This window comes from Akebia trifoliata, chromosome 10 (genome assembly GCF_017979445.1).
Source record: "Akebia trifoliata isolate Shusen 1 chromosome 10, ASM1797944v1, whole genome shotgun sequence".
Lineage (NCBI taxonomy): Eukaryota > Viridiplantae > Streptophyta > Magnoliopsida > Ranunculales > Lardizabalaceae > Akebia > Akebia trifoliata.
Genome location: NC_141384.1, coordinates 27,987,804 through 28,000,786, shown reverse-complemented (window position 1 = coordinate 28,000,786; position 12,983 = coordinate 27,987,804). Strand labels below are relative to the sequence as shown.

At 34.9% G+C, this 12,983-nt stretch overlaps 1 protein-coding gene across 1 annotated transcript in view; it reads left to right on the top strand.

The window, feature by feature from the left end:
* LOC147393578 (MADS-box protein SOC1-like) overlaps nt 1-12,983 on the top strand; it is a 60,280-nt gene that overhangs the window by 34,718 nt on the left and 12,579 nt on the right. The window contains exon 3 of the mRNA XM_086455232.1: nt 11,981-12,062. Within this exon, the coding sequence (XP_086311358.1) occupies nt 11,981-12,062 (82 nt within the window). The remainder of the gene's footprint in view (nt 1-11,980; nt 12,063-12,983) is intronic.

The window sequence follows — 12,983 nt, the reverse complement described above, 5'->3', positions numbered from 1 at the left end:
AAAAATAGTTATAACTTATTAACTAGATAATAGTACTGATCATAACCACATCATTAACTGCATCAAAGTTACCCATCAAAAATCAAAATAGTTGTTCAAACAAACTTGGTTCGACTTGGAAAGAAAATAGTGTTATCCGCCCCCTCTCTCGGGTGTCACGTGCTCACATATTGTGCCTTGGTTCGACTTGTGACCCTCTTATATTCATAGTTGCACATTCCCGATCAGATTGGTATTTTGGGGTAAATGGTTTGTCAACATGGTATCAAAGCGCTAGGTTCGTATAGGTTAAGGGTTCAAGTTTCCTTTTCCACTCTTATGGGTGAGGGGGAGTCTTGAGTGTTGTGCTATTTGCTTCCGCTTGTAGGTCTCACGTGCTCACGTATATTACCCTAGTGTGACCTGTGACCTTCAGATCGGTCTTTTGGGGTAAATGGTTTGTCAATATATATGTCATCTAGTAAATTGGTTCCTATACTCTCCCTCAAGTAGGGCATATATTTTAATCATGTTCAACTTGTTTAGAATATCAATTAGTTTCTTCTTGGTAACTCATTTAGTCAAGATATAGCTAATTGGTTCTCTGCCTTCACATATTGGTAATCACATGACTTGAGATTTCACCTTCTGTTTAATGAAGTAACTATGTATCTTTATGAGCTTAGTCCTGTCACGTTGAATAGTCACGGTATAGTTTCATAGACTCCTTTATTATGTCACGGTATAGTTTCATAGACTCCTTTATTATGTCACCAAGTTCACACCACAACCAGAGGATATATGTGGTCCATTGCTCGATACTTTACTTCTAGACTAGATGAAGTAACAACTTTTTTATTGCCCTTTCATGTAACAAGGTTGCCCCCAACAAATGTGCAACAAACAATTGTGGACCTACTATAAACCTTACCCTAGCCCAATCTGCATTAGTAAAGGCATTTATTTTCAAATGATAATGATTGAAAAATAGAATTCCCTTCCCAGGAGTTTCCTTCAGGTACCACAAAACTCGATCCACATCTTCATGATGAGGAATTCTACGATAATGCATATATTGGTTTATGACACTTATAACCTAAGCAATATCAAGTCGAGTTAAGGACAAATAGAAGAGTGGAAGGTATATAAATTCTAGACAGAGTTCTGATTGCATACAAGTGCATAGATTCAAGGTTGAGAAGGAATGAGACCAGGTTGGTGTGCACGATAGATCTTCATAAGGCCATGACCATGTCAACTGCATTTCTTTGAGGGACTTGTTACATCGTATGGGCTTAGGGGAAAGATAGATCGAGTGGATGATGAAACATGTATCTTTTGGTACGACATCAATCTTGATAACTGGAAGTTCAACAGATTAGTTTAAGAGTTCTAGGGGTTTTAGGCAAAGGGACCCATTTTCTCCACTTCAATTTGTTTTGGTAATGGAATTGTTGGGTAGATTAATCAAGGGAGTCTAAAATATTGGAGAACTATGGGTCTTTTGGTCAAGGAATGGGGCCTTACTGTGTGGCACCTACAATTTGCAGATGATACCTTAGTTTTCTTGGATGTTTCGATAAATTAGGTGAGATTTTTGAGGGTTTATTATGTTGTTTTGAGGTAACATCTGGTTTACGTGTCAATCTAGAAGAGAGTAAGTTATTTGGTGTAAGAGATGTGCCTGATTTACATAGGTGGGGCATTGCTGTTTGGGTGCTAGAAAGGACCATTTCCATCAAAGTTGTGGCACCCCACCAAACGTTAAAATAAAATCCCATGTCAGATCTCAAGACACTAGGTGGTGCCTCGAAATTTCGGCATGGTCTCCTTTGTTTATGTTAGCATTCCAAGGCGTTCAACCTGTACTTAATAGACGACATACAAAATATAATACTAACAGAAGTCTATATATACCTAATAATATACGATAGATCAGAGTGTGGAAGAAGAAGTTTATATACATGATTATACAAAAATTCATAACGCTCAAAATCAAAATCTTTATTATCACCTGGACAATCTGACGCTGCTAGGTATAGCAAGTGCTTACTATGAAAAGGACTCTGGTTGTCTATCTGACCCATCAAATGATCCTCACTCGTGCTCTATATTTGTCTCGCCAAGCTCTGAATCTAAAACTAAAAAAAATATAGAAGGGTGAGTAACAATGGTTACCAGTAGGAAAGCAAACAATTTTTACCAATAACCCTTCCTAACATGAACGAATAAACATACTGAATCATTTTAAAATATGTAAAATTTTACAGAAGAAACTATGATTAACTGGTATATATAGTCAGGGATGAGCAACTAAACATTTTAAAACTCACATTACATCGATCAATAATACTCACTATAACATTTCTTTTTTTATACAAATCTAATTGATCAAATTGAACCATTAAACATGTATTTCATTTTATATATCAAAATGAAGCAACAGATACATCATATATAATGGTGGAGTAGTGGAATTAGAGAGTTGAGATTCATGATTGGATCGCTTTTAGTCGGAACATGATGTTTCATAATAAAGTATTAGTTCCTGATTTTGTGGTCGGTCGCTGTTTACCACATTTGGGAGATCATTTATCCGTCTCAAGCTGGCCGTTTGACGTGACCGTAAGTAATGGGTCTTTTTTCGATGTGTCAGAACGTTCGACTACTATAGATTGTTAGTGATCACTGACTAATCATCTTCATCTATGCCTATCAGGCGTGCATGTGATTCTCAAATATACAAACCATTCATATATGATTACTTTTACATTACAAATTCACTAGTAAAGATAGAGAGGAATAAACCCGGACTCCAATTGTGACTCTACTCTCATACGAGACCCATACCACGTATGAGCTTGGTGGTCCCTACCGTACATCACAAGATAGTACACCACTCCGGATGATATGATGCACTATCCTTTTAAGCATTCATAGACTCTTTAACAGCTCACAAATAGCTATATATATTATTTTCATTTGAAAATACAAGATAAATTAACAATACAAGGTTAAGAATGGATATCCACTTTCCTACCATGCAACTATGGCCACCTGGCCTAAAATAAATAACGGAACGGAAAAGTATACAGCGGGTCGCGCTAACCGAAAGTAAATAAATATGCAATCAGTAACATTATCACTGATATCTATTCACCAACCTACACACAACACAACAATATAAAATGCAGACATCACCCCTTAGGTGTGACTTTGACATTTTTCAGTTTCATACCCTTTTTCTTTCTTTTTTATTTTTACAATTTTCAATCTCTCAAATAAAATATTCACTTTTTGATATTCATTAACTTAATATGAGTTCATTGAATATTAAATCATTTTTTCAAATAGGAATTTATTTTTTTCAATAACATTAAAAAAATACACAACTTATATCAAAACGGGGTCCGAACGATACATAGGACCCAATTAACAAAAATAACCCAGTGAAATATCCTACCCTCGTATAGTTTGTTATAAAATACAATTAAACATAACAAATATGCAAGTTCTTGCGTGAATTTGAAATAACCAATTGAATTCTATATTTTTGAAATACATCACAAATTTTTAATAAAATTCTAAATGCAATTTTCACAATCTACGATTACAAATAGAAATTTAGAGTTTCCTTATAATCTTTGTGCGAAGGAATTGAAGTGCGTGTGAAAAAATCGAGACAGAACGAACTTCGAGGTGGTTGATTTTCTAATTTGACCTGGTGGTTTCGAAGATCTCGACGTCGTCGTTCTTTTTCCCTTCTGCAACGGATGATAATTTGACCCCGAAATAGGCAAAATCTGAGGTCGAAGTTACTTATATACGACTGATTTTGATAATACGAGGTGAAAGAGAAGATGAAACGAAGAGATCTTAGGTGGATTTTGTAATGTCGAGGTTGTGGATCTTTTTCCCTTATATGGCGGAAGTCAACGACTGCCCGTTCGCGACAGATCTAAGTTTGAAAATTAAAAAAAAAAAAAATTTTAAAAAAAATTCGTTGGCTGGTTTTAGGTTATTTAAAATGAAGATGAATAGTAAAAAATATTTTAAAATTTTATTTATATAAAATTTTGGGACAATTTCGATATTTTACCTATTATTTCATTCGACGATAACTTGATCGTTCGGTCTCTAAAAGTAATGAGTGAACACTTTATTTCATCTAATTTTTCATTCTGGATCTAATGGTATGGTCAATTTCTATAAGTTCTATATCTAAAAAAATTTTACATTTTTTATCTGATGTGTCCCTAAAATTGACATCGTTTTTATTTTTAATGATAATTCGACTTTTTGATCTCCAAAAATGAATAGTAAATAGTCCATGTTCAATAATTTTTTGTTATGAACCCAATAGTATAATCGAATCTTAACAATTTTTTCTTTAGCAAAAAGTTATTATTTTAGCCCGATCCGACTCGGTAATCGAGGATTTTGTAACTTTTCTGTTCGGACTCGCATTTGAGCGTGCTTACAAGTTAAAGTATGTTTTTCGATCATTTTGAATCTAATGATATGGTCAGATTCCATTAAAAATGATAAAAAAATATCCTAAAGTTTTACCCCTAAGTCCCACTTTCAAGATTTTTCTCAAACTTTCACTATGTATTTCCTCGAGATACAAATCAAAAACTCGGGTTTTATAGAAGTACTTGAGTTCAACCCTTGTTGCTGCTAATAAGAACAAGGTCAATTGTTAGCCAATTGTCGAGATGATGGAAAAGAGCTTAAGCTCTTTGACATAAAAATATCTTTTGAAGGGAGGAAATGTTACTTTAATCAAGAGTACTTTGACAACTATCACGGTTTACCAATTGTCTTTGTTTTTTATCCCTTAAAGCGTTCGGGAAAATTGGAAAAGTTGATAAGATTTTTGAAGAATTTTAGGGGAAGAAAAATATTTTGCTTATCTTGAACAAATAGTAGATTACAAAATAAATAGAGAGCTCTGCCTAGAAAGTCTCAACAACCTAACAAATTAGAGCAATAGAATCTAAACCAACATAACAACCTATCCATAAATACCTGATCACTAACTTCATATTTTATTATTATAACAAACAAAATAGAAAGACCTATTTTTCAACACTTCCCCTCAAGTTGGAGCATAAATATCTATCATACCCAACTTGCTGATTAGATGCTCAAAATTAAGTCAAGGAAGTCCCTTTGTCAAAATATCAACAGTTTGCTGAGTTGTAGGAACAAATGGCAAACAAATGATGGTAGCTTCAAGCTTCTCTTTTATGAAGTGTCAGTCAATCTCCACGTGCTTAGTTCGATCATGCTGAATAGTATTATGGGCAATGCTAATTGCAGCCTTATTATCACAGTACAGTTTCATTGAAAACTTTGCCTCATTATGTAGCTCTTCTTGGACCCACCTTAACCACAATAGTTCACACATTCCGTGTGTCATTGCTCTAAACTCAACTTCAGCACTGCTTCAAGCCACTACATTATGCTTTTTGTTTTCCAAGTCACTAAATGTCCTCATAGGAACGTGCAATATCCAGAAGTTGATCTTCTATCTGTGACAAATCCAGCCCAATCCGCATCTATAAAAACTTATATATTCTTCTACTCACTTTTACCAAAGAAAAGTCCTTTCTTAGGTGTATTCTTTAAGTACCTAAGAATTCTGTAGACTGCTTCAAGATTTTCCTCATAAGGGGCATGCATAAACTGACTTACCACGCTAACTGTAAAAATAATGTTAGAACGTGTATGAGATAAGTAAACCAGTTTACCTACCAATTTTTGGTATTGAGTAGTATCCACTAGAGTTCCTTCACCCTTTTCCCACAATTTTACGTTTGGATCCATAGGTATGTTAGTAGGTCGACAACCACTCATCCCTATCTCTTCTAAAAGGTCTAAAATGTACTTTTGTTGTGACAAAACAATTCCCCTTTTTGAATGAGCCACCTCCATAAGTATCTTAGTGGGCCTAAGTCTTTTATTTCAAATTCTGATGTCAAGCAAGTCTTCAATCTATTCATCTCTGTTAAGTCATCTCTTGTAAGAATGATATCATCGACGTACACTATCAATACTGTTATCTTCCCTTCGGTTGAAAACTTCATGAACATGGTATGATCAATTTGACCATGTGAGTATCCTTGCTTCTTCACAGAATGAGTGAACTTCTCAAAGCAGGTTCTTGGAGACTGTTTGAGCCCGTATAAGGACTTCTTCAATCTGCACACTTTCGAACTAAATTTGTCTTCAAAACTTAGAGGACAATCCATATATATACCTCTTCTTTTAAGTTACCACTGAGAAAAGCATTTTTAACGTCCAGCTGTTGTAACAGCCAATCTAGATTTGCAACAATTAAAAGAAGTACTCTTACTGTATTCAACTTTGCCATAAGTGCAAAAGTTTCAGAGTAGTCTATGTCATAAATCTGAGTGAAACCTTTGGCAACAAGTCGAGCTTTGTATCTCTATAGCGAGCCATCAGAGTTGTACTTGACTGTAAACACCCATTTGCATCTAATAGTTGTCTTCCCCTTTGGTAAGGTTATTACTCAAGGAAGTATTTTTACCTGACTTACAAGTCTTCAAATGATCTGTTCACAGATTTGAGTCCTAGCCTTGTGGAAAAGTTGAGTCATCCTTTCTTCGCATCCAGGTTTTCCTTGAGTAAATCATCACCTCTTTACCTGTATTCTTATCAGTGTTCATTTCTCTAGTGTTTTGATCATTATTTGGCATATTAGTAGATTGTCTCTCACTTTCAAATCCTGAAATGCCTAGTTCCAGACTCAGTTGTACTAGACTTGGTTGTGGTTGTCCAGTATTTCCTAGACTTGGAATATCACCCTCTAAGGTTGGCCATGGGTCATTAGAGGTCTGCACCATCTTTTCTCCATCACTTGTGCCCTGATCCAAACCTACATTCTCCTTACTACCCATGCACTGGTTTAACCTATCATTGCCTAATTCCTCATCTTCTAACACCCCTACACTGTCCTTGTCTAATTGCTCTCCGTCTAGCATCTCCAAAAAATTCATGGGATACGAATCTTCACATGATTTCTCCCCCTAAAGATGAGCATTATGAAAAAATGATTTTATTTCAAAAAAGGTCACATCCATGGTAACCTGCATTTCTTTTTTGAAAATAGTTTAAAGCACTTATATCCCTTTTATGTAGGAGAATATCCAACAAAGACGCACTTCCTAGCCGTTAGATCAAAATTTTCACAATTATGCTTATGAATGTGGACAAATGCAGTGCAACCGAAAACTTTCAAAGGTAAATTAGAGGAAATCCGTGATGTGGGAAATAATTTTTTGAAAACATCAAATGGAGTTTAAAATTTTAGAAGTCTTGTGGGCATCCTTTTAATTAAGTTGCTGTCAAAATTACCTCTCCCCACAAGTATTTAAGGACATTGGTTGAAAATAGAAAAGATCTAGCAACCTCTAAAAAATGTTTGTTTTTTCTTGCAGCTACTCCATTCTGTTGTGGTATATCATTGTAGGAGCTTTGATGCACAATACCATTTTCAAGAAAATATTTTCCTAGGACTAGACTAAAAAATTCCCTCCTATTATCACTTCTAAAAACCTTAATTTTTCCCTAAAATTGTGTTTAAATCATCTTGTGAAAATCTTTGAAAACCTGTCCTACTTCGGATTTGTTCTTTAATAAATATACCCAACAAACCATCTCTTTCCAGAAATTGTACTAACCCTAGATGGCCCCCAAATGTCATTATGAATAACATAAAAGGGTTCAATAGTTGTAGGGTTGAAATGGAAATGATACACGATGATGTTTTGATAATTCACAAATTTCACATTGATATAAAAATGGGTTTTTATTCTTAAACAGGCTTAAAAACAAGTATTTAAAATACTAAAAATTAGGATGACCTAATCTAAAATGCCATACTATCATTTTATTGTTAAGACAAATAGACACTGATTCCAAACAAGTACGTTGATATTGGTTTCTCAATTATGTCCCATATTCGAAGAAATAGAGTCCTCCACTTTGCCTAGCATTGCCAATCGTTCTCCCTGATTTCAAATCTTGAAATTCACAATGAGATGGAAGAAAGTAAGTACGACAATTTTGATTTTGTGTTATTTTACTGACAAACAAAAGATTTCATGATAAGTTAGGAACATGAAGAACATTGTGAAGAGTTGGTGAGGGAGAAATGATTATTGGCCCTTTTCCTGCTATAGTTGAAAGAGATCCATCGGCTATTTTGATTTTTTGATTTCTTGCACAAGGATTATAGGATGAAAACAATTTCGATGAACCTGTCATGTGATTTGTTGCACTAGAATCTATGATCCATGTGCAGCCAAAATTGACACTAGCAAGTGCAGTGGAATAAAAATTACCTTTTTGAGCCAATGAATAAGAAGGAAGCTTTTTTTAAGACTAGAGAAGTTGACACAGTTGCTCTTTTGTTCCTTAGTAAAAGGAAGTGTTTCCGAAGAGATTTTTGACCCTTGATCATCATTGTTGACCTAAAACGTGCATCCTTCATTGCTAGATTTTTTCTTTCAATTATGTGAGTTGCTGTGTATCTTCCAACAAGTCTCCCTAGTGTGCTAGGGTTGCTTGCAATGATCACACCACAGTTTTGCTGACAATCTATTATTCCTTTTATCGCCATCATGTTCAAAGCCTTTAGAGGCCAGGGCAGAACCTTGAAGCTCGGTTGTGACTTTCGGATCAGCATCCCTAAGCATCACCTTCCGTCGAGCTTCTTCTCGCCTAACTTCTAATAACAGTTCTTAGATATTTGGCAGAAGTTTTCTCCCAAGAATCCGCCCCTCGACTTCGTCCAATTCCTTGTTGAGCCCAGCAAGAAAGATATATACTCTATCATTCTTCTTTCTCTTCATGTGTCTTGTACTGTCATTAGGGCAATCCCAATTGTTATCATAACACAAGTCCAATTCTTGCCAAAGCATCATCATCCCATTGTAATACGCTGTCACATCTCGATCTCCTTGCTTTGATTGTCCCAACTTGGTCTTCAATTCAAAAATCTTAGACGAATTTTCCAAATTCGAGTATGTTTCTCGAATCGCATCCCAGACATCTTTGGCTGTTGGGAGGAACATAAATGGCTTTCCAAGGGCAGACTCCGTAGAGTTGATTAATCAGGCCATAATCATAGACTTTTCGGACCTCCATGTCTTGAATTTGAGATTTTGTTCTGCTGGTTTCGTCAGTTCGCTAGTGAGATAGCTAATTTTGCCTTTGCCATCAATCATCAGTTTCACCTATTTAGCCCATTCTAAATAATTATTGCCATTGAATCTATGAATAGTTATCTGAAGTTAGCTTCAATTTTCAAATTTGTTGAATGAGATAGCAAAGCTAATTTGCGTTTCATCCGTCGTTTCTTTGGTGGAGTTACTAGATTTAGTGGCACCGGTCATCGCTGTTTTGACCATCAAGAAACCCTAGCTAAGAGCCATAGCTCTAATACCATGAAGAATTTTAGGGGAAAAAAAATATTCTACTTATCTTGAATAAATAGCAATTACCAAATAAATAGAGAGCTTTGCCTAAAAAGTCTCAACAACCTAACAAATTAGAGCAATAGAATCTAAACCAACATAACAACTTATCCCTAAATATCTAATTACTAACTTAACCAACATAACAACCTATCCCTAAATATCTGATCACTAATTTTAGATTTTATTATCATAACAAACAAAATAGAAATGCCTATTTTTCAAAAAAAAATTTGTAGAATGAGAAAGTGGGAGACGAAAATATTATCTTGTGAAATTGAAGATTATTTGTACCCCAAAGGAGAATGAGGGACGGTGGGAATCTTTTGAGTCTTCATCTCCAAGGGGTTTTTTTTACATTTCTCCTTCTCAATGGTGCTGAGAATCATGCCCTGAACCAGGGGCTCCATCTTTGCCATAATTTTGTTGGTGATTTTTTCTTCAAACTTCTTGAATTGGGTTGCATATTTGACTTTAAATTGAGCTTCTAGATAAGATATTGTGACAAAATCATCTTCACCAATCATCTTTTATAGATTGTAGCAAGAGCTCTGATACCACTTGACATAGCGAAAACATGGATTTGATAGGAATTAAGATATTGTGTCCTATAGAACACACAAAATCAGTTTGAATCAATAGATTCAAGCTTGGAAAAGAAAAGAAAACTAGAAAATTAAATTGAAACAAAGAAAAAACTAAATTTGAAATTTATTGAATGAATAATAATTCAAAATTCGTATGTAAAGTTCCTTATATAGATAATTTCATCATAATAACTTAGAATCCTTCTAAAATACTAAAAATTAACATTTCTAACCTATTTATAATATAATTCTAGCTTTCCAATCATATTAGAACTCAAATTGGATACTTCTAAGTACTTTTAATTATAACCTAAATAATAAAAACGAATTTACAATGAATTAGAAACTAATAAGGAATTGTATTCCTAAAATATAATGAAATAGAAATCCTACTAGAACTAGAAAATATAAGTCCTACTAAAACTAGCAAATAGAAACAAATCCTATTAGAATTAGAAAACTACCTAATATTCTAACTAGAACTATAGATGTCCTACATCAATAGTCTATAGTGGCCCTCCTTCATTAGGGTTTATTATGACCTATATAACCCTTCATCAAGGTATACTTTCTACTTTGACCGACCTCCAATCTCAAAGGGTCTACTATGACCAGCCTCCATTAAGATCTATTATGACCACCTCCAACAAGGTCTACTATAACTCTTCATCTCCATCAAGGTCTACTATGACTCGCCACCACCGTCAGGTCTACTATGACCTCCCAATGTCATAACTTACTTTCCAATGGTTTACTATGACCCCCCTCCCTCAAGGTTTACTACAACCATTCGTTCCCTTCATCCTACATTCTTCCTTGCATCCCCTTGAATGGACTATTTGACTTCAAACATAGGTGGCCGATACTAGATCCATCCACAGAAACAACTAATTGCCAAACATGAAGCCTTTACTTGCTCCGCTCCTAGACAAACAAATGAGTTCATCCAAGCAACCTCCCTTGATAATAGCAATGGTCTTCAGTCAATTGCATGACAAGATCAACTTCTTGCTTAATGCCTTCAAGGTATTGATGATGAGCTCAAGTCTTGCCCATCCTCAACAGAATAATGAGGCCACTAGCTCTCAACAAACTCTAGAATCATAGTTTCTACAAAACCCCACTCCTCAACTCTTTATTATTCCTCTGCCAGAAGAGGAAGAAGAATGAAGGAAGAGGAAAGAGAAATGATAATTGAAGAGAAGAAAAAAAATCATCTAGAGACCATCTAAAAAGGAAATGGGTCAGCTCAGGATATGATTCATATGGTGGCATGGATATCGAGGGTTTCTGCTTACCTTGATGTCAATCTTCTAGCTTAATTCAAATGTCTTCATTTTGGAAAAACTATATGGCATAGGATGCTTGATGCCCTATCTCAAGCCATATTGTGGGGGTAATGGGCTAGATAGAGCTGAGAAGATTCCGATACACCTATTCTATAGAAGTCTGATCGTACCTGCCCTCAAGTTGTTTTTCATGTTAGACCACTCTCACATCTAAGGTTGGAAAGATCTGGCCAATTCGATCTTGGCCCATTATCGCTTTAATTCAGACTTGATGCCTGATCAGTATGGTCTATTGAAGTATATATATATATATTTTTTCCTACATATGTAACATAACATCTAGAAAAATTGAATAGTCTGTTCTCTTAAAAAGAAAGCAATGCCATTACGTATGAAATATGTTTGTTTCCCTGTGTATATAATTTCATTAGCAGTAATGTTAGCTGCCAAATAATCAAAATTTTGACACGAATTTAAAATGTTGTGGCTGTGATATTGAATTATGTTTACGACTTGCATGTCAATAATTTTTTGGTTTTATGCCATATTTTAATGTGCTGGCTTTGTGCTTAAAAATTTTTGTGTTGATCATTTCTTGTTGTATTTTGCAATGCTTCAGCATGCAAAACACGATAGAACGCTACCTAAGATCCACAAAAGACATACAGATCAGCAATGAAGCAATAGAAGAAAATGAGCAGGTCAGGCCTCCTTGGGTTATAAGAATTTTCCCTCTAAATATCTGTTTGATATTTGTTAAAATCTATTGTTTGTTTTTATGACTGCTATATACATTACTTAAAAAATCAATGTTTAACATCAACGTTCAAGTTGGTTTTCTTAAACTTGTTATATAAAACTGCGTAGCACTCTTTTTTTTAATCCTTGTTTTTGTTGTGTTATTGTTGGACTTGAACCCATGACCTCAACAACCACCAAGATTTATCTACAATTACATAACCATGTCCTCCCCCCGCCCAAAAAAAAAAACCATGAATAAGCTTTCAATGGATTATTTATTGCATCCGTTGAAAAATCTATTTGATGGGTTAGCTGGATTATGGCACACTACCTCATAGTTACACTGCAATATGTCAACTGAGCTATGGGTCCAAGCCTTAAATAGTATTCTATGTAGGGGCTTGGAATGTTAGTCTACGTAGCATCACATACAGACCTGTTTCATTCAAGCATGCACAATCTTCAGTTTTATCAAAAAAAAAATCTTCAGTTTTGAAAGCATAATTCTCGTTCTTTCAGTAGTTAATGCAACCCTTTGATGTCTCTCAGTAGTGACATCTTTTTAAAATAAATCTTATCGTCTCTCTTGTTAAGCTTTCCCACTGGCCTTCTTTCGTCTTGCTCATCTTACAAGTACAATTCTTTAGGTTGAATGTGTCTTTGTTACCATTATTGGTGATTGTATTGAGTGGAAGGATTAAACCTAATTTAAGGGTATTTTAGGCTTGTGGAGATTCTTGGAAGCATCTGATGTGTAGGTTGTCATGTAGGAAATGTGTTACTCAATTTATCTTGAGTTCTAATGTTGACAATCAAATTCGTATGATTTTTGGATGATTAGTCAAAGTGTTAGAGAAATGTCTAGAATGGTTTTCAAATGG